At 43.9% G+C, this 19,744-nt stretch overlaps 1 protein-coding gene across 8 annotated transcripts in view; it reads right to left on the bottom strand.

Moving 5' to 3' along the window:
• The window catches only part of UNC5A (unc-5 netrin receptor A), a 526,593-nt gene that overhangs the window by 159,462 nt on the left and 347,387 nt on the right, over window positions 1-19,744 (bottom strand). For all 8 annotated transcript variants that reach the window (XM_063927930.1, XM_063927923.1, XM_063927924.1 and 5 more), the window contains one exon: window positions 4,234-4,377. In XM_063927930.1, the coding sequence (XP_063784000.1) occupies window positions 4,234-4,377 (144 nt within the window). The remainder of the gene's footprint in view (window positions 1-4,233; window positions 4,378-19,744) is intronic.

Genomic DNA, 19,744 nt, shown 5'->3' with positions numbered 1-19,744 from the left:
GCACACAGTGCCACTAAGATTTTTTTCTACTTGCACCACTGAGTAGTGCGCTGTACTGCACTTCTTTGCACTACTATTTGATCATACTACCTGGCCTTGGGTAGCATTGCCTCCTCAGCCAGGCCAGGCACTGCTAATGTCTCCTCAGTGTGTGCATAATGTGTAAAGGGAACTGCTACTATGTGAGCATGATGTGTATAAGAGTTACTACTGTGTAGCGTAATTTGAATTGGGGGAACTATTGTATGGTCATGCCCCTTTCCCACAAGATTGTGTCCCTTTTTTGCACATGCATTTTCCCTATTACAAATATGGGGGATGCCAGTCCCTTACTTTGCCAGGGGTGCCCGGACCCCTAGATACACCCCTGCTGTTTTGTTCCAAATTGAAAAGCACAATTGGTCCAGCCAACTTGCAGATGTTCTTGGTGGACTGCACACACAGCAATGTTGGTCTAAGGTCAGGGGGATGTGTGAGTGTAGAAAGAAAGCACATATCCAGTACAGTCGTGTGTATAATGTAGAGGGGATGTAATTGGGCAGAATAGCTTATGGAGGTTATGTTGGTGGTTCCTGAATTTGATAACCTTGCCTGATGAGGTGAGTTTTCAGGGATCACTTGAAGGTTTGCAGAAGGCTTTCTGAGTGTGGGAGGGCATTCCACAGTCCTGTAACCTTGAATGGGAGCAAGTAATGAGGTAATCCTGCACACAGTGAAGGGGTCAAGCGGGGAGATATTTTGAGATAAGCAAAGCAATGTACTTTTTGTTGTTGTAGTTTGGTTGATAGCCTTGTGTGAAAATAGAGGTATTTTATATTGAATTTGGTAAAATACTGGGAACCAATGAAGGGACTGACCGAGCAGAAGATGTTCAGTTTGCAGAGAAACCAATAAAAAAAGGCAATTACATATTTTACAAAATGAAAATGAAACCTCATTCAGAGAAGAATGCTATCCACATATAGATCCATGGTAAATGTCACATGACTTCCTTTGTACACAGTACCTCCTCTCTGGTCAAACACAACTAGACTTATTTATTAACACTGCAGTTATGCGTACACATCAGCAGACAAGAGCAGCTAGCTCTGCTATAGCTATTGTCTGTCTACTGCAAAGTAACCAATGAAAGCAAGTACTTGGTTACTGTGGCTCAGCGTGTGTGATTTTGCACCTACTGTACATACAATATTAGCGTACGAGTTGTAGGATCTGAATGTGGATCACACTGGAATTAATTCTTAGTATTTCACACAATGATATCAAATCACTGCATGTCTCAACCTCAAAGTTTACAGGACAATATATCTTTTGTTCAAAGTCAAAGTTGTAGTACTATTACAAATTAAATATACATACTGCCCAGCACTTTACATTACTGATGTTAAATGCATTGTGGATACAGTGACCTTTTGTGAAAAGGGCTGTGATAAGCATACCATTTCTAAAGTCATTTGTAATACAATGACAAAGCAAAAGGTAGTGAGTTATTACAATCGCAGTCCTATACAGCTAGTTGTTCCATAATTGTATTTCCTAATGCTGCAGCTGATAATACAAGCTTAATTTTTTATTTTATTTTATTTATTTAGCAATTTATGACATTAGATTAGTGTACGTTAATTTGCTTTTAAGTGTTTTGATAATTGGTGTTATAATAGTATGATAATTTGCAGTTAAATATATTTAATTGGATAGGTACATAAAATCCCTGGCACTTGTGACAAGATCCTGATGAAGACCTCAGGTGGCTCTGAAAGTATCATCAATAACGGATGTGATAGGTTCTGCAGCTTATACTTCACAGAAATAGTTTATGGATCTGACACTCACTCCTTACTTGCAAGTGATCAGCCAGAGTTTTAGGATTACTTCAGTTAGAATGTATTAGGAAGTGGACAGCCCAGTGACGCAGTGATTAGCCTAGATACCTCTCAGTGTCACAGTGACATGAATTCGATTCTGACAAGAGCATGAGAGTAGAGTTTGTATATGCTCTCTGTGTGAGTACTTTCTTCCAGGTACTCAAATTCCCGCCCATATAGGCTGATTCAGACACAAATGGCACATTTTAGCATACAGGGCATGCGCAGTTGTGAATTAATACATTTTTGTGTATCTCTGTCACATTCAGATGATACTTGACCCGATCTGGCTGTCTGTGAAACTGGTAACAATGCGATCACACAGAACTGTTCTGATTGGGACTGTGAATGTGGACGGCTGTCTCCGATATCTGCTACAGACTATTTTAATACAGTACATACTGTATGGCAGGGGTGGCCAAACAGTCGATCGCGGATATGCGACCAGTCGATCGCGATCCGCCACCCATCCACCCGAAGCCGCGCCTCTCCTGCCTGCCGCCCTGCCCCTCAGTCTGGTCTCCGGCAGTGACGGCGGAGTGTATAGCTCAAATCAGGCGCCGGTTCATTAGCCAATCAGAGCTCGCGGACCGGCACCTGATTTGAGATATACATGCTGCCGTCACCGCCGGAGACCAGACTGGGGGGCAGGGCGGCAGGCAGGAGAAGCGCGCGCTGCGCTGCACTCTCCACACACAGCACGGTGAGGCTGGTGAGCAGTACTATGGGGGCATATCTGGCACTGTGGGCACATGGCACAGTGGGGGCATATCTGTATCTGGCACTATGGGGGCATATCTGGCAATGTGGGGTCATATCTGGCAATGTGGGGGCATATCTGGCACTATGGGGGCATATCTGGCAGTGGGGGCATATCTGGCAACGTGGGGTCATATCTGGCACTGTGGGGGCATATCTGGCACATCTGTATCTTGCACTGTGGGGGCATATCTGGCACTGTGGGCGCATGGCACAGTGGGGGCATATCTGTATCTGGCACTGTGGGGGCATATCTGGCAATGTGGGGGCATATCTGGCACTGTGGGGGCATATCTGTATCTGGCATTGTGGGGGCATATCTGGCAATGTGGGGTCATATCTGGCACTATGCGGGCATATCTGGCAATGTGGGGTAATATCTGGCACTGTGGGGGCATATCTGGCACTGTGGGCACATGGCATTGGGGGCATATCTGTATCTGGCACTGTGGGGGCATATCTGGCAATGTGGGGTCATATCTAGCACTGTGGGGGCATATCTGGCACTGTGGGGGCATATCTGTTTCTGGCACTGTGGGGTCATATCTGGCACTGTGGGCACATGGCACTGTGGGGGCATATGTGTATCTGGCACTGTGGGGGCATATGTGTTTGAGGTTTTTACTTTTTACCTGTTTCCTTAGTATCCAGCCAGAGCCAATTTTTTAACAGTACAAACCGGTCATATGGCATTAAATAAAAAGAACTAACAAAACAAAAAAAATTGACAAAAAAACCTTAAAATAAGGCATTATGGTATAAAGTAGTTGTGAGTGGCACTGAGTGCCTGTATTCATTTTCCTTGTACAGTAATTTAGGAAATGTTCTTTTACATCTCTATCAGCAAGACATCATTTCTTAATAATCCAAAAAATAGAACGGAGAGTTTCAACTATGGAAAGGCATGTTATTAAATTTCAGTGTGGTTTTATGACAAAGGATTACCTCCCCCCCTCCCCCCTCGCCAGAGGCTGGCTATACATAACAGAATGTATGGTTGATGTATATTCCATTAGTAGAGAACCTGTTACTATGACAATGGACTCTAACAAGCCAATACCAAGTCATACACTTTAAATAAAAGTGAAAGTTGCTACTCAGGAGTTGCAGTTTCTGTTGTGATAAAGAGGACTGGGCACCAGTATAATAAAACACCTAATAGGGGGCCTAATTCAGATCGGAACTGAGTTGCATAGTGGAAAGCTCCGATGTTCAGTACTCGAGATTGAAGGCTGCATCCGTTTGGGGGGTGGGGAGGGGGTAGAGACGACCCCAGTTTCCAAAACGGAGGTGTGTCACCGCCATCTTGGGGGAGTGCCACAGCCAGGATCTCCGTTGGAAGATGGAGATTTCCTGGCCTCTTTGTAGGAACTGCGGTGGTCAGCTTGTTGGACCCCATGGGTGACGCAGCTGGCCCATGGTGTCGCAGGTGATCCAATGCTGTGCCCTGAGATGCAGCAGTGGATCACTAATGAAAGCAGGAGGTATCTACTTATACCAGACGCCTAGTGCTGCATTACCATATCTGTGCATTGCTGCAGATTCCAACTACATCTGAATCAGACCCAATATGCGGGTCACAGTTTGCAGTGTAAGGTAGAATACATACATGCAATGCGAATAAATGCCTTCTGACTTTTTGATGTGCCAGAAGAGCTCCAAGCCACGCACTGGCACCAATATTCTTCCAATCCAAAGAGCTTCTCCACCTGCTGCCTGGTGATGTCAACTCTTACTTCCATTACAGGCAGACCTAGAAGGATAGAGAAAGACAACAGTTATAAATTAAAGCTGGTTAGGGACCTTCAGTATACAATAATGAATTAACAGGTTCTTCATTACATAGTTTCGGATTCTTAAAAAAACGTATAAGAACATCCATATACAGATGAAGGACATTTGTTTAGATGAATGACAGTCAAACACTGCATTTAAAACCCCATTGTGCCATTTCTCCATAGCTATGGAGGGGACAGTTTGTACAGCACAATCCAATGTATCCTCTGCAATCCTTGAAGCACGATTGTACTATTATGAGTCTAAACAGCATGCTTTCCATCTACACACTCTATATGTTCTCTTATCAGCATATGCATGCTTATGCCACCTAGCATTGTCATAATCTATTAGTACATTACAAGGGGGAATCTTCAAAGAGCATTTCTTGCGATAGACATAACTTTACCACCCAAATCAGACGTGCCAGATGCTATATTGACAAGGTATAATGTATTCACCTATATAAAGGCAAGGATTGAAAATGTCACCATAAATGTGCAACACACATTCACATTATAGCTAATGAGAGAGAACGAGGGTGGGATGTAATGACGCCCGAGATCGCTGGAGGCGCAGGATGTCGGCCGATCTCAGACACTTTTTAAAGAAGCAATCACTTACAAGGCATGGTTTTGCCTTGTAATTGATTGCCCCTTTAAAAAAACATCTGAGATTGGCCGGCATACTGCACCTCTGGCGGTCTTGGGCGTCATTACATCCCACCGATAGAGAAAAAAGCGCTGCATCTCTTATAGCGCAATGAAAATAGGTCTGTTTTAATGAAAATGCAATCAGAGAGACTGTGGCAGCTGAGCATTTGGTGACATCTAGCGGTTGCGGGACATGGCTACTGATGGCAGTACTCCGCGATAGCACTGCCATCAGCAAACATCGAGAGATAGCATTTCTGAAATGGCTTCAATGATTTATCCCTGTTTCTGGAACTAGTTATGAGAAACTGCACCAAGATAAAAAGGCGCTGGTACTGTGTACCATTAAGATCCATCAGAAAAAAAGGACTGTATATACAGTACAAATATGTACAATATACATACAGTGCTGCATTGTGAGTACTTGAATCTTCCACTTTTTCTATAATTTATATGTACTTAGGTTGTGCTGTTTTTTTTCAAGTTTGCTGAACACAAGTTTAAATGTATTTGTGACAAGTGGGTTTGCGCTCTTGATTTAAACCAACTTCTGAAAAAGAAATAAAACTAAAGAGCTGTGAACTGGAATAGGAACAGCATAAATAAAACGAATCTCATGGATTTAAATTGTAGAGGGGAAAAAATAACCTACAAAGTCTCAGTAATTGAATAAATGTACTTTGATTTTTTGTATATCATTGTAGAACTGGGTTCCCTTCACAGTAGGCCACCATTTTTGATGCTGAGACACATCCTGTGAACTTTGCTGAGGAAAAGGGAGTGTAGTTTTATAAATTATTTGCTTTGACAAATATAATGCACTGTACATATTCCTATATAAACACACACATACAGATGGAGCCTCCCTCATCATTGCAGTTCTCCGCCTAAACTGAGTATTTGTCGCGCCTTAGCTATAGCTCAGGTTGTTGAGGTGTTGCATGGAAAGGCACATTAGGGTGCGACAACATACACAGCATGCAATACACATCTTCACCACTGGGTGGCTAATGCTCCACTAATCCAGTACTGTAGAGCGAATAGGGGCAGATGGATATACAGTACAGTACAGTACTCTTAGCAAGCCCTGGCAAACCGGTGACAACTGTAATGTTATACAGACAAACCAATGGTCAGACGAAGAGAGTCAATCAGGAACTTGAAGTGTACAGTATAGCGTACTGTAAGCATTGATACCATGATTTACTAATGAACGCTGGAAATATTAATTCTGTTGGGACCAAAAAAATAAATATCAATAAATAAAAATAGTGTATACAGATGCAAACTTACGTGTTAAAACAATGGTCCATTAGCATTAGGTTTATTTGAGCGTCCAAGTCCCGTAGACAATACAGCATAAACAAAACCAATTGAAAGGGATCACTGCTTATATATACACTCACATGAGTTTGCGTCTGTATCACCAGGCATTTTGGCCTAGCGGTGAGCTGTACTGGGCCCCATGCTTCGATTCCCGGGAAAAGCGAATGCCACATTTCTTTTTCATTATACTTTATTAATTTTTTTTTTAACATTCATACATTTAAGAACCTTACATTCAATAGAATTATGAACACATGAAAAGATTAGTTTTCATTATGAACTGGACATGCCAGGAAAACACTGTAACAGAATTTCTTACGCAGATACAGCCACAGTCTCACACTCAATATAGGCATGCTGCATATCATTTTAATCAGCAGATGCAGCTTGTGCATCCTATTCACATAACTATGCACATAAGACGCATTTACGACAAAAAAAGACACCAGACATTAGCAGAGCTACCCGGGAACTGACGGCTTACTCACGCCAGGCATCTCAAGGCATGCCATATAAATGAACATGCATTCTGTGCCTTTTGGGTTCCTTTCTTCCAACCAAAGCCAGAATGAGCCATTCATTTACATAGTGTACTGGCAGTGTTGTGTTTGTCATTTACTAAGCAGTACACCCAGTCCTTGAAATCACAAGTCTCATGATTCTTGCACTGTAGTATTTTATTGGATACCTCACGCAGCGCAATAGTGATTTTCAAAAGCGACATCTGGTGGATGATCGCTGGTAATACACTCACCAGTAACGCCATACACCACGCTAAGCTCTATGCCCACCCTACGACTGAACACGCCACCTTGCGACCAGGCACACTGCGACTCTGTGATATGGACAAACGCTGTAGACGGTATAGATGAGCGAGGCTCCATCTGTACACACAGAACACTTGTACTCTGGTCTCAATATGTTTGGTGTTTAAACATGGTTTAGTAGTAAGAGCCTGAATCAGAGATGTACGCAACACCGATATTTATTAACACTTAATTACCTGGTCCGGGTGTGGATCATAGGATTAACCACACTTAGGTTGACAGTCATTAGGTCGACCACTTTAGGTCGATGGTGACTAGGTCGACACCTGAAATAGGTAGACACGGTCACTAGGTCAATATGAACATGGTCAACATGGAAAAAGGTCGACATGAGTTTTTTTAATTTTTTTTGGTGTTGTTTTCTTCGTAAAGTGACCGGGAACCCCAATTAGTGCACCGTGTCCCCTCGCATGGCGTGCGAAGGCAGGTTACTATTCCCAATTGTAGTCCATGTGGATCATAAAGTATGAAAAAGTTCAAAAAGTGGAAACATTTTTGAAAAACGAATGTGGACCTTTTTCCATGTCGACCTAGTGCTCATGCCAACCTCTAGACCATGTCGACCTAATGCATGTCGACCAATAGTGGTCGACCTAATGACTGTTGACCTAAGTGTGGTCGACCTAGAGACCGGGTACCCCTAGTCCCAGGCCTGCTGGATAGGCCCGTGCCAGCTGTTGAGGGGGTGGCGGGCAAGCGTGTCTATATGCGGAGCTGCACATACTGTATGTTACACTTTTTTTCGGGTGGGTATGTGGCAATGCCTCCTTGATTTGATCACACCCCCTTCAGTGCCTGAGCCCCATCCTGCACTTATAATGATGGTTTATATCAACATTCATGAGCTAGTTGCTCTGAGCTCCCACAAACCTCCTTGAATATACTGTATAAGGCCTGTAATAAATGCCTTTTAGATTATTTTGAAATCTGCTTCTTCGTTATTTGTATCAAACCTTGCTATGTTACATACGTAGTTGCAGAGTAATTTAAGCTTGTGTCTAACTGTATAGGCCACTAGGTCAGGAGTAATATTCAAAAAGCCACAAACTCCCCCGCAGAAAAATACTTATTTTTACAAGCTCCTTTATGGGGTGCAAACAAAAATAAATGATGTTTCTGACCACCAGCAATATTAAGCAGAGTCTCATGTTGCTTCAAAGGGCCCTGTGGTAGTGCTGGATATGAAATGCCGGCATTCGTGATGTCGGCGGTCAGAATAATGACCACATCATCCCGATAATGAGAATCCAGACAGGGGAAAGGTAGGTATACGTATCTTTCCCTAATGCCACCTGAACCCTAACCCTTCCTACCCGCAGCCTAAACCTAAATCCCCCCCCCCCCCCTGCAGCCTAACCATAACCCTCCTCGGTGGTGCCTTAACCTAATCCCGTTTTCCCGCTGTCTAAACCTAACAATCTCTCACCCGCAGCCTAACCCTAAACCTCCCCTGAAGCCTAAACCTAACCTTTGAAAGGAGCCCGTCCCTGCTGTGTGCTCAGTTAGCTGCCAGCGGGTCTGCACATGCCTGGTTGGTCAACAAGCCGCACTACACAGCGGGCACTTCCGGAGAGGGATCCACGTGAACCCACTGCCCCACCAGCTATGCGATGTGTAGCCCATAGGCTACAATGGGCTACCGTCATCTTCAGATGGTGATAGCTGCAGGGGCCAATATCGGGAATGCTCCTCTAGTTACAGATGATTGTTCACCTGCAGATCATGACACTAAAGCGGTTTCCAACTTTCCATGTTTTTATGTTGAAACACAAGTTGTAAGGCTTAAATATTGTGTGTGGACTTATCACATTACCCAGTTTGCTATATGCTATATAGCATGTATAAAATTCTCATTTCACAATAGACTGACAGCAGGGACAGACTGGGGCTTAAAATAGGCCTGGCATTCCTCCTGCACTGGGTAAAGGGGGTGTGGCCAGGTACTGTATTATGTGTACTGCGAGTCACTGCTGCGTGGCCTAATGGCACAGCCTGCCTAAGCATGCTAGCTGAGCAGAGTGCCAAAAGTGTGATGGCCAGTGGGGCCATGGCTGACAGAGACTCCAATTGATGGTAAATCTATTACAGAATTCCTGTCGAGGTGTTTGAGCTGTGAACTCTGTGCCCTGATTTTTTTCATACTTTCCTATTGGGCTTCCAGACTTGATTACTTGGCCACCATATTTATATGGAGCACATTTTATAAATATGCTTATAGCGGTTGGCCCTAAATACAGGTACTACACTGAACTGCAATAACTAGAAAGCAGGATGAGAATCACAGAAACTTGCAGACATCCCAAACATCCCAGTTTTGGCAGGACAATCCTGCTGTCATGCACTGTCCTACAAGCGAGCTGCAGTGTCCAACAGTGGCAAAAGGTTGGTTGGTCTCTCACTAACCTACTGCTCTGCATATCATAGAGAGAGAGAGAGAGAGAGAGAGAGAGAGAGAGAACTCAGGAAGTGCTGATCATGCATCCAGCATGACGAGAAAGCGGGTGTGATGCTGGGGCACGCTCCCATGATGTGAGGCCACACCCATGTGTCATTAGGTCACAAGCCCTTTTTGTGAGCATGCACAGTGTACCGATCCCCATTGCTCTTCCAAATGTTGGGAGGTATGCACTTCATTAACCCATTTCTGTGCTCAATCTGCATATGGGCACTTTGCATAGTAAGATAAACAGTCACTGTATATGTTAGGGAGGAAAAGGAAAGGTGAGTGTTTTACCAGTTTCTCTAAATTTGTGCTTACAGGTAACTACAGGGTGATTCAAAAGTCGCCATACACCCTTTTGCTTCAAAAACTGTGCACGAAATGGTAAAACTGAATACTCCAGTAAGGTATGGGTGAGGTGGGCTTTCTTTCAAGGTATGTACCGAACATGGGCACCATCTTGAAATCGGCCATCAGGTAATTGAAGATGGCTTTGACAAAACAGGAGAGAATTGAGGTAATTCTGCTGACAAACGTCAAGTGCTGCATTGTGGGTTCTTCACGAAGGATGCCAAAACCATTGTTGAGGTTGTCTCGTCAGTTGGATGACCACTCCGTGACTTGTCAGCCACAGTCCCAGTTTCTCGGAAATTGGAAATTAGGCCCCTGACAGTGTTATGTGAAATTGGAGGTCATTCTGGGTGCCGGTTGTTAAAATCTGCAGCTATGACATGGAAATTTCATTCTCCAGACATCAAAATGACCTCAGTTCTCTCCTCTTTTGTCAAAGCCATCTTCAGTTACCTGCAACAAAAAAAGTGTTGTAACTTTTGAACCATAACTGCTATTTCAAATCTGTTTGCAGCAATAAACTTTTCAGCAAATGCTGATGTTGTTTGACATGTTACACGATCCCCTTTCCATTTGAAAAAAATGACTTAGATTCAAGATGGCCAATTTCAAGATGGTGCCCATGTTCGGTACATACCCTGAAAGATAGCCCACCTCACCCATACCTTACTGAAGTATTCAGTTTTCCCATTTCCTGCACAGTTTTTGAAACAAAAGGGTGTACTGCGACTTTTGAATCACCCTGTACATCATACTTGCCTTCTCTCCCAGATAGTTCAGGAGGCTCTCGAAAATTTGGTGGTGCTCCCACCACTCTGGAAAGGTAGGCAAATCTCCCAGGCCAGCTTCACCCCCACAGTTAACCCTCCCCCCACTTAGTTGGCATTCCAGGGAGGACGAAGACGCAATTCACGCTAAATCACGTCATTGTATTCCCGCCCCCCGCTATTCTGTGTTGGTAATCTGTGCATAGAATTGTGAGGTGTTCGGCCACAATGACACAAAGGTGCATCCACGCCCGACTTGGCTGCCCCTCCCACATGGGGCAGCCAGAAAGTCTGTAAACATGAACTACATTGAGTATAATGGCAAGTACTTCTAACCAGTGATATATTTTGTACATGACTTTCTCAAAATTAGATATGCCGTATGTCAGATCCATTTACAAAGAACATTTAGCTGTGTTAAAGACAGTGACTATGTTTTTCGGATATGGAAGGGGTTTGTTCTCCAGTTTGAACACTTTATGCAGTATCTTGAATATGAATATGCAAACTACAAATCACCAGAGACACAACAACGCTGAAGGTTTAAATTTATCATCTGTGTAATAGATTATAAACTTATTTATGGAACATAAAATACCCTAATTAATTTCATAAGTATTCCAGTTATCACACATTATATGGGCAATTCCATATGCAATATCAAGTATACTGCAGACAAAAATATGTTCTGGTTATTGATTGTGTATTACACTATGGCAGGGGGCACTCAGAAAGCCATCATCAAGAACATATTTCAGCGGTATACATGTAGGCAAAGTTATTGAAAAGTTATAACCCAGATATCGCCAATGTCAGCTCAGAAGTCAATTACTGAATGCATGTAAATCAAGAAATATAAGTTATATAACAATACAAAGTAAAAACAAACAAATTAACAATCCTGCACCAGTTTCTATGAGTTTGCAAGTCCAAAAGAAGTCTCTTCTCATTATTATTATTTATTATTATCCTTTATTTATATGGCGCCACAAGGGTTCCGCAGCGCCCATATACTGTGTATGGTTATGAGCCATTTCACATAGGCCGGTATTCCTGGACAGCTGTTTGCCGTGGCCGCATTTTGGTAATTAATTACAACTCAGGTGTCCTTTCACATGGCATGGACACGGCACGGTTGCTGTGTTAGAAGCCGCTAATATTCACTGAATAGGACGGCTGCTGGGCCGTGGTTGTGCCGTCTAGGAAGGCAGTGAAATATGATTTTATTTTTGCTGCTGCGCATGCACGGCTGTAAGCTGTTGTGTGTGAAAGGGCAGTGACAGCCGGTAAAAAAAACCTGTCCGGTATTTGCTGGCCGGTGAAAACCGGCTAGTGTGAAATAGCCCTATGGATCAATGGGTCGACATAGGAAGAAGGTCGACATTGACAAAAGGTCAACACGGTAAAGGTTGACACAGGAAAAGTTGTTTTTATTTTTTGGTGTTGTTTTCTCCGTAAAATAAGTGGGAACACCAATTAGTGAACTGTCTTTCCTTGCTGCAGGTTCGCTCGCCATGCTGCAGGTTACTATTCCCAATAATAGTCCATGTGGATGGTAAAGTATGAAAAAGTTAAAAATTTAGAAAAATTGTAAAAAACTCATTTCGACCGTTCCTGCGTTTAGCATTGCCATGGTGACCTTCTGTCAATGTCAACCTTTTGTTCATGTTGACCAACAGTGGTCGACCAAAGTACTGTTGACCTATCATCCGGATACCACTATATATGTACTGTCAATTTCCATTTTGGTAAAAAAACACAAGAACTCATTTATTTTACTGTATGTCAGGTGCTACCTACGGAATCAGTATCATTTCACAGGGTGTCGGGATTCCGGCGTCGGTATCCTGACAGCCGACAATGTGATTGCCTCCCCTACCTACAGTACTCCTCTCTCACAGACAAATACACCAACAAAAGATAGAGAGTTGTTTGTAGGTGCACTAGGGACCAAAATATTTAATAAAAGCCTACTTTTATTGATATACATAAAAAATTATTGTTTCAAATGGTGAAATATTTAAAATATTACATTTTGTAAGTAATCTTCTGTGGGGACTGACTATCCCCTTTCCAAACAGCAGGATTTTCAAGAATTGCCATCAAGGCAGCGCCTGATAGAAACAAATATTTATTTGTTAATACAGTACCTAGTCATTGACGACCTTTTGACTATATCCCCTAACCAGCACCAACTGCCAACCTGGAGCATGGGTATATACAGAAAGAAGTTTCCAGGCATCCTAACAAAGCAGATTTACGGCAAAACAACCCAAGCAGCTGCTTAGGGCCCAGCAGGTCCCAGGGGACCTGCTGACAGGGCTATTTAATGGAGACTATATTTACTTTAGCTGGCGCTGCATGCTGCTCTGTCTCCTCTCCTGTGAGGTGTGCTCAGAGGTTTCAAGCATAGAAAGTGAGGTGTGGTACAGTGCAGTTGGGGGGATTTGCAGCGGTGGACAGTCGAGGAGGGTGGTTAATAGCGGCCGCCCGGAGCTCTGTGCGAACCTCTCAGCTCTTCTGAATACTGTGGGGGAAGAGAGGGGGGATTGCCGGGCACTTCTTCAAGTCTGCGAAAAGAGAGAGGAAGGGGGGTTGCCAGCCGTTTCTTTATTTCTGTGAGGTGAGAAGAAGCCGGCCATGGTGTATTTCTGTGGGGGGAATCCAGACTTCTGCTCTATGTACTGTAGGGGTAGGGGGGTGCCTGCCAATTATGTGTGTTGGGCAAGGGGGGAGGATATTGCTTGTGCTGACAGCTACTGTGTGCTGTGGTGGGTGTCAGGGGGCCCTGCTGTTAGCTTTCTATTCTATTCCCATCAGGTTTGGACTGGCCCACTGGGGTACAGAGGACACCACCGGTGGGCTCCACTGTTGAGGGCCCACCCCCTCCTCTACCATACCTCCCAACATGACCCTCTCCAGGAGGGACAAAATGCTCTGCTTCTGGACCTTTTTTTTAATTTATGATTGCCGGCACAGGTTAATTGATAAGAAAGGTGTTTCAGGGGAATCCAGGAGCAGAGCATTCTGTCCCTCCTGGAGAGGGTCATGTTATAAATATATAACAGCCTTTGTGATGTCACTACATTTTGGTACAAAGGTCCCTGCTGTGTAGAGAAATGTCAGATCTTACCTTTACCTGCTGACATGATTGACAACTCACAATTTAAGGTATGCCTATATTAACCTAAATGCTTTCTGAAAATAATGTTAGATCAATAGGAAGATAGATGGATAGATAGTGAAATGCAGGTATTGTGTGATTTTATAACCACAATAGGTTGATCATGTGACTTATTATAGAACGGTCAGTAATCAACTGTATCTGTTGATACGCCTACTTATCATGTAATGTAAGCAAATTTTAACCTACATATTATATAGATCAGATTAGGTAGTGTGAGCGGATCGCGGTAAAGATGCCGTTTACGGAGTTAGAAGGATGAACTTTTTTACAGCAGCCCAAATAGTGACATGCCAGTCCAGGGTATTTGGTGCAAATAGCCTGTCTGGGCATTAACTATACACAAAGGTTTTCCTCTCAATGTGTGAGTAGGATGTACTGTCTAACTCACCAGCAGTTCAACACAGCACTCACTTCAGGCAGTAATGGCTGCCTCTCTGGGTGTCTCTCTCTGCAAGCCAACAGCTTGCTTCCCAGGCAAGTGAGAGACTTCCTGTCTAGGCTGACAGAATTTTATCACACCCATGCAGGTGTTAGCACTGATTAGCCTTCTCTGAAGGTGGGTACACACTAGTAGATATATCTGCAGATCAATTTATCTGCAGATATATCTATGGACGGATCGGGCAGTGTGTTCAGCATACACACTGCCCGATCCGTCGGGGACTGACGTCATGAACTGGGCGGATGTGTACACACGCCCGCCCAGTTCAGCTGTCAATCACCGCCGGCTGCCGCAGCATGTGTACGGGCGGTCGGCCGACCGCCCCGTACACACACAGCGACGCGCCAATATATTGGTAGATATATTGGCCGTCGGCTGTACTGCGCGGCCGACGCGATACGTCTGTGAACGACGGAGTTCACAGACGTATCGGCCGTACACACTGACCGACGCTCCCGCGATATATCGGCCGTTCAAGAGAACGGCCGATGTATCGACCAGTGTGTATGGGCCTTGAGACTATAGGCCTTTAAGACCCGGACTGTGCCTAATGGATGGAGCTCACCTGTCTAACCATCCATACCCCCAGGACCCTTTAACCAGCTTTTTACTAAAAGCCCAAACTCTAATTAAGTCTGTTTTACAGAAACATTTTCCTGGGTTTTTAAACTCATAGAACAGAAACCTTATATACCTGCCCTCACACACAATTCCACTGCTTTTATCACAACAGATAGATTATAAATAGATAGCAATGATAAAATGTAGGCAGAATGTGACTGCTTAGTAGAAAATTGACAGACGACTTGGTTCATTGTTTATGGTCCTGCCCTCACGTACAAGTATTGTGGCTGAAACTTCAAGACTACTGTATATGTGATTTTCAACCTTTTTTAACTCACGGCACACCGAATAATATTTTAAAATTGCCAAGGCACACCATCAGTTCTCCATGGAAAAAAAAACCACACACACTTTGGCCCTCGCAGTAAAAAAAATCCACACATACAGTACACTGGCCTACACAGGAAAATATATTACATTGCTCTCCACATAAATCCTATTAAATTATTCACATTGTTCCTCCCCATAAATCCTTTTGCTCCCCACATAAATCCTATTGCTCCCCACAGGAAAAATAAGATAATTATTATTAGCCCCTATCTGTCAGCTGTCCTCCTCCCTGTCCTTCAGTTGCGGGGGTTGTTCATAGTGGACAGCGAATGCTGAGCAGCGGGCGGTTGGTCAGGAGTGGATGTGGTGGACAGGGAAAGTTTTGTATCTGGGTGGGAACTGGAAGATGTGTATGCAGGCATGTTGGCTGGCTGGGTGGTGAGACGTGGTGGCTGTGACCTGTGATGTCACACTGCCGCGTCTTCAAGGCATAGGTCACGACTGATCCTCTAAGAAGAGCCCGTGCCAACATATTGCTCTGAAGGTGCAGGAAGCGGCTCTGACTCCGCGGCACACCTTGCAACTGGTCGCGGCACACTAGTGTGCCACAGCACACTGGTTGAAAAAGCCTGGTATATCAATACAATTTTACATATCTCATTTAAAATTACTAATCCTGGGACTTCTGGGGAATATACTGTAGTTAATATGTTGGGAAACGGACTATAGCTAACCGTATATTATTAATTAAATTGGCAGCGGCCGCCAAAAAAAACAATACTGTCATAGTGGATAACCCCCGATCTTGTGCCTATGACCTTACTATTTCCAAGGATTTCCTTCCTATTCCTTATGGATTGGACGGAAACATCGCTATAGAAGGATAAAAAAACAGAGAAGTTTTTTGATATATGGCTCCCCTAGTGTATATCCACACCTTATCCGCTACTTTAAAGGAAGCCTTGAGGAAGTGCTTTAATCTCACCGCCTGGTATAATCTTGAAGTTCTCAATAATGGTATTCCCTTTTGATGTATTATCGTTGTTCTATGTCTGGCGGGGTGACTTTTGTCTCTCTATACACCTTAACGGCTGCACCAATACTTTATTTGCTCATGCTGTCAAGAGTAACACATTGATATTGTTATTTGGGGTTTTCAGATTGTATATTGTACTTTTATATCTCTTGTAACCCAGAAGCATGCTTTTTGTAATTTGATGATGTAACCTGTCAATAAAAACTTATTAAAAGAAAAAATAAACAGAACATTGACAGAAATAAACTGTACCTGCTGATATGACATCTCACACTATAAATTATGCTTATTTTACCCTAATATATATTTAAATAATATTATATGAAAATAATGATAGCAATGGTAAAATATAGGCAGGATGTGATCTTTCACCTCCGTAGGCCCAGGCCTGGTGGCAGAGGGGGGGATAAAGGGGACAACTGTACTGGGTTCAGAGGGGACCTGAGGTTCGGGGCAGTGGATTCACAGCTCACTTAGGGCCCAGCGGGGATGTGAGCCATCTTGACTGATGAGAGAGTGAGAAGGCAGTGTGGCGAGTTGCAGCTGTGGCCTCAGGATGACAGGAGCCTTTCACACACAGTGACTGTGCGGCTGCTCTTCCAGGTCCCGTTCTGTGCAGATAGTTACGGGACATGGCAGCAGCTCACTGGCTTGGATTCCAATGCCCTGAGCTGACCTCTTCTGGTACATAGCTATGCTAGCGAACTTCTGGTAGGGTGTGAGGGTTGCATGGCACATGCTCTGTGGTGTCCAGGTACTGGGAAGTGGAGCGGAGGGGAGTCTTTATTCCCAGGGTAAGAGCACAGTGGTGAGGGGATACAGGCACACTGGGCTGGGGCTTTGGGAATGGGAAGGGGGGGGGCTGGGAATGCAGCATGGAGTCATTGGGAGAGAGGGAAAGACAGACTGTGGAGTGTGTGGAAGGAAAAAGAGGTAGACTGTGGTCTTGGCCCTGCCCAGGTTACATAATGGTTGCGCATCTCACACAAACAGTTCTAAGACATGCCAACTCCCTAACTAGAGCATGGGTGGCTATAGAAGGGAAGTAAAGAAACTACATCCTCTAGAAGACAACTGTATACAAAGGGGGTGGAGCAGAGTCCCATATACAGGGTGGCAAGGCTGCCATGGCAGCTGGGATGCTGCATTCGATAGAGGACCTGGTTCAATGACAGAACTGCGGATAGGTAGGGGCCTTTATTTAATCAAGAAGAGATTTGCATAATATTAAGAGACAGACAAACCTAGATATGAAAATAAATGAGAAAATATTTGTATTGGCCTCCAATTGTTCCTGACTTAAATAATGGGGTTAGGAATATACCTTCAGCCTAATGTATTAAGATAATTAAATTCAAAGGTTTTTGTTGTCAAATATTAACAACAAATTAAGAAAATGAAAAAGAATAGAGTAGGCGGAGTATGTGTAGAATAAAGGTATGGTGATGGTCATAGAAACAGACATCCACAATATTCATGATATCTAGTAATTGTGTTTGAGAGAAGGAAAGTATGAAGAGAGGGGGAGAGTTCTGGAGAGACACCTCTGTGGTGGAATAGTGTTCACCCCTATACAAAAAAGTGAAGCAGCAAATAAGACAGACATTGAGCAGTAAAAATGATCAGAAAATGAATGAGAAAGTTCAACATCTGTCAGAAATGTAACCACCATTAAAACCACTGCCTATATAATAATTTGATCAAATCAATGTCCCCTATACATACTTCACCACTAGAGCCCTTCTTTATGAGCAGGTCAAACTCCAGAGATTTGGGGCGGGATGCACAAATACTAAAAATGCGGCCAAACCTCTGAAAATGCTGTTTTCTGAGGTTTGGCCACTTATTCAAGCTCCGGAATGAAATACATTCTGGGGCTTGGATGCGGTGGACAGTGCATCTTTAGATGGTATTGTCCTATAGAAGCATAAGGGCTTCTTTGCGTAATTCCCCCTGATAGGGATCCAATGGAATCCCTCCCAACACCGTCCACGGCGCATCCAGGAATTTCCAGGGTTAATAGCATGCCAGAATTCAGGAACTCAGTAGCAGACTGAGGAGTGCATTAAGCCAGCAACAGGTCTGAGATTACACTGTGCAATTTGGAAACCGGAAGCTGGATGCTCAGGTGAAACTCACAAGTGGATGATTAGCCTGGAAAGAGTCACAGAAAACTCAGAAACAGAGGCATGCACAAGCTGTAGTCTACTGCAGACTGGAAACTGGTATGCACCGGAGAATTCAGGAATCAATGAGCTGTAGCTGAAGTCTGTGCAGATCTGTGGGGCTGAAAACAGGTATGCTGTAACTGGATAACAGAAACTAAGCTGAATGAAACTCTGAAGTCTGTGGTTGGAAGGCTTAATAGGCAGGGTACACAACAATGCAAAAAAACTGGAAACAGAACAGTAGTCTTCAATTCACTGGAGCCAGAGTTGGCAATGAGGCTTGCTACAAACAGGAGCCTGGGAATCAGGATGTGACTTACTGTTCTGGCAGTCATCTGATCTTCAGAAAAGAATTAGGGTGGGTACACACCTGAATGACAAGCAATCAGGGCAATGGTCGGGCTTAATTCTCTTCGGCCTGGGCCATGCCCAATTGCCCGTACATATTAGCAACATTTAGTGAAACACAGAACGATCACTGTTCTGTCCTTCATTAATATGTACTGGGTCACATGCAATATCTTCCGGTTGACTGTGCCGCGCGGCCGTCCGTTAGATACCACATGCGACCGTGGGAATGGCTAGGAGCACTCTGACTGATGAGAATGCGATCACCTCACATGTTCTAACATGGTGACGTCCATGCATTAGCTCACAGAACACAGGCATGCAGAAAACCTGACCTGCAGGACAGGTAGCAAAGGTAAGTCACAAGATAAATCACTTTGTACATGAGTGTTGAAAGTCAGGATCCTGACAGACAGGGACGGACTGGGGTCACTTGTGATTTGTGGAGGGTGAAGGGTGTGAATTGTGATGGGTGGAGTAGGGGAGACTAGTGATGAAGTACATGGTTCTATGATAATGTATGTCTAGTTTACCAAGGTGTGAAGTACAGATGTGTCCTCATACACCTATTTGCAATATGCCATGTGGCGCGAGATATACAAGTGTTGCATATCAAATTTATCAGTGTAGTCTCATGAGGTGACTTGTCATATCCTTTTGTGACTAAGACACATTTCTGGGCAAAAAAAGACCCTTGGCAAAGACTTAGTTGCATCGGACCTTGCGCACTGAGAAGGGCTGTTTGGCGTGACTGCAGCAATAGTGTATGAGGACACGTGTAGCTGGCTGAATATAAAGTCACTAGTAACAAGCCCATCAAAATGGCAGAACAACATAACAGTAATATCAGTGCAGCTGTGTGCGCCCGAATGGAGCAACACATGAATTGCTCCGCCTGGTGCCAT

Source organism: Pseudophryne corroboree, chromosome 6, assembly GCF_028390025.1.
Source record: "Pseudophryne corroboree isolate aPseCor3 chromosome 6, aPseCor3.hap2, whole genome shotgun sequence".
NCBI classification, from domain to species: domain Eukaryota; kingdom Metazoa; phylum Chordata; class Amphibia; order Anura; family Myobatrachidae; genus Pseudophryne; species Pseudophryne corroboree.
This window is presented reverse-complemented; position numbering and strand designations above follow the sequence as displayed.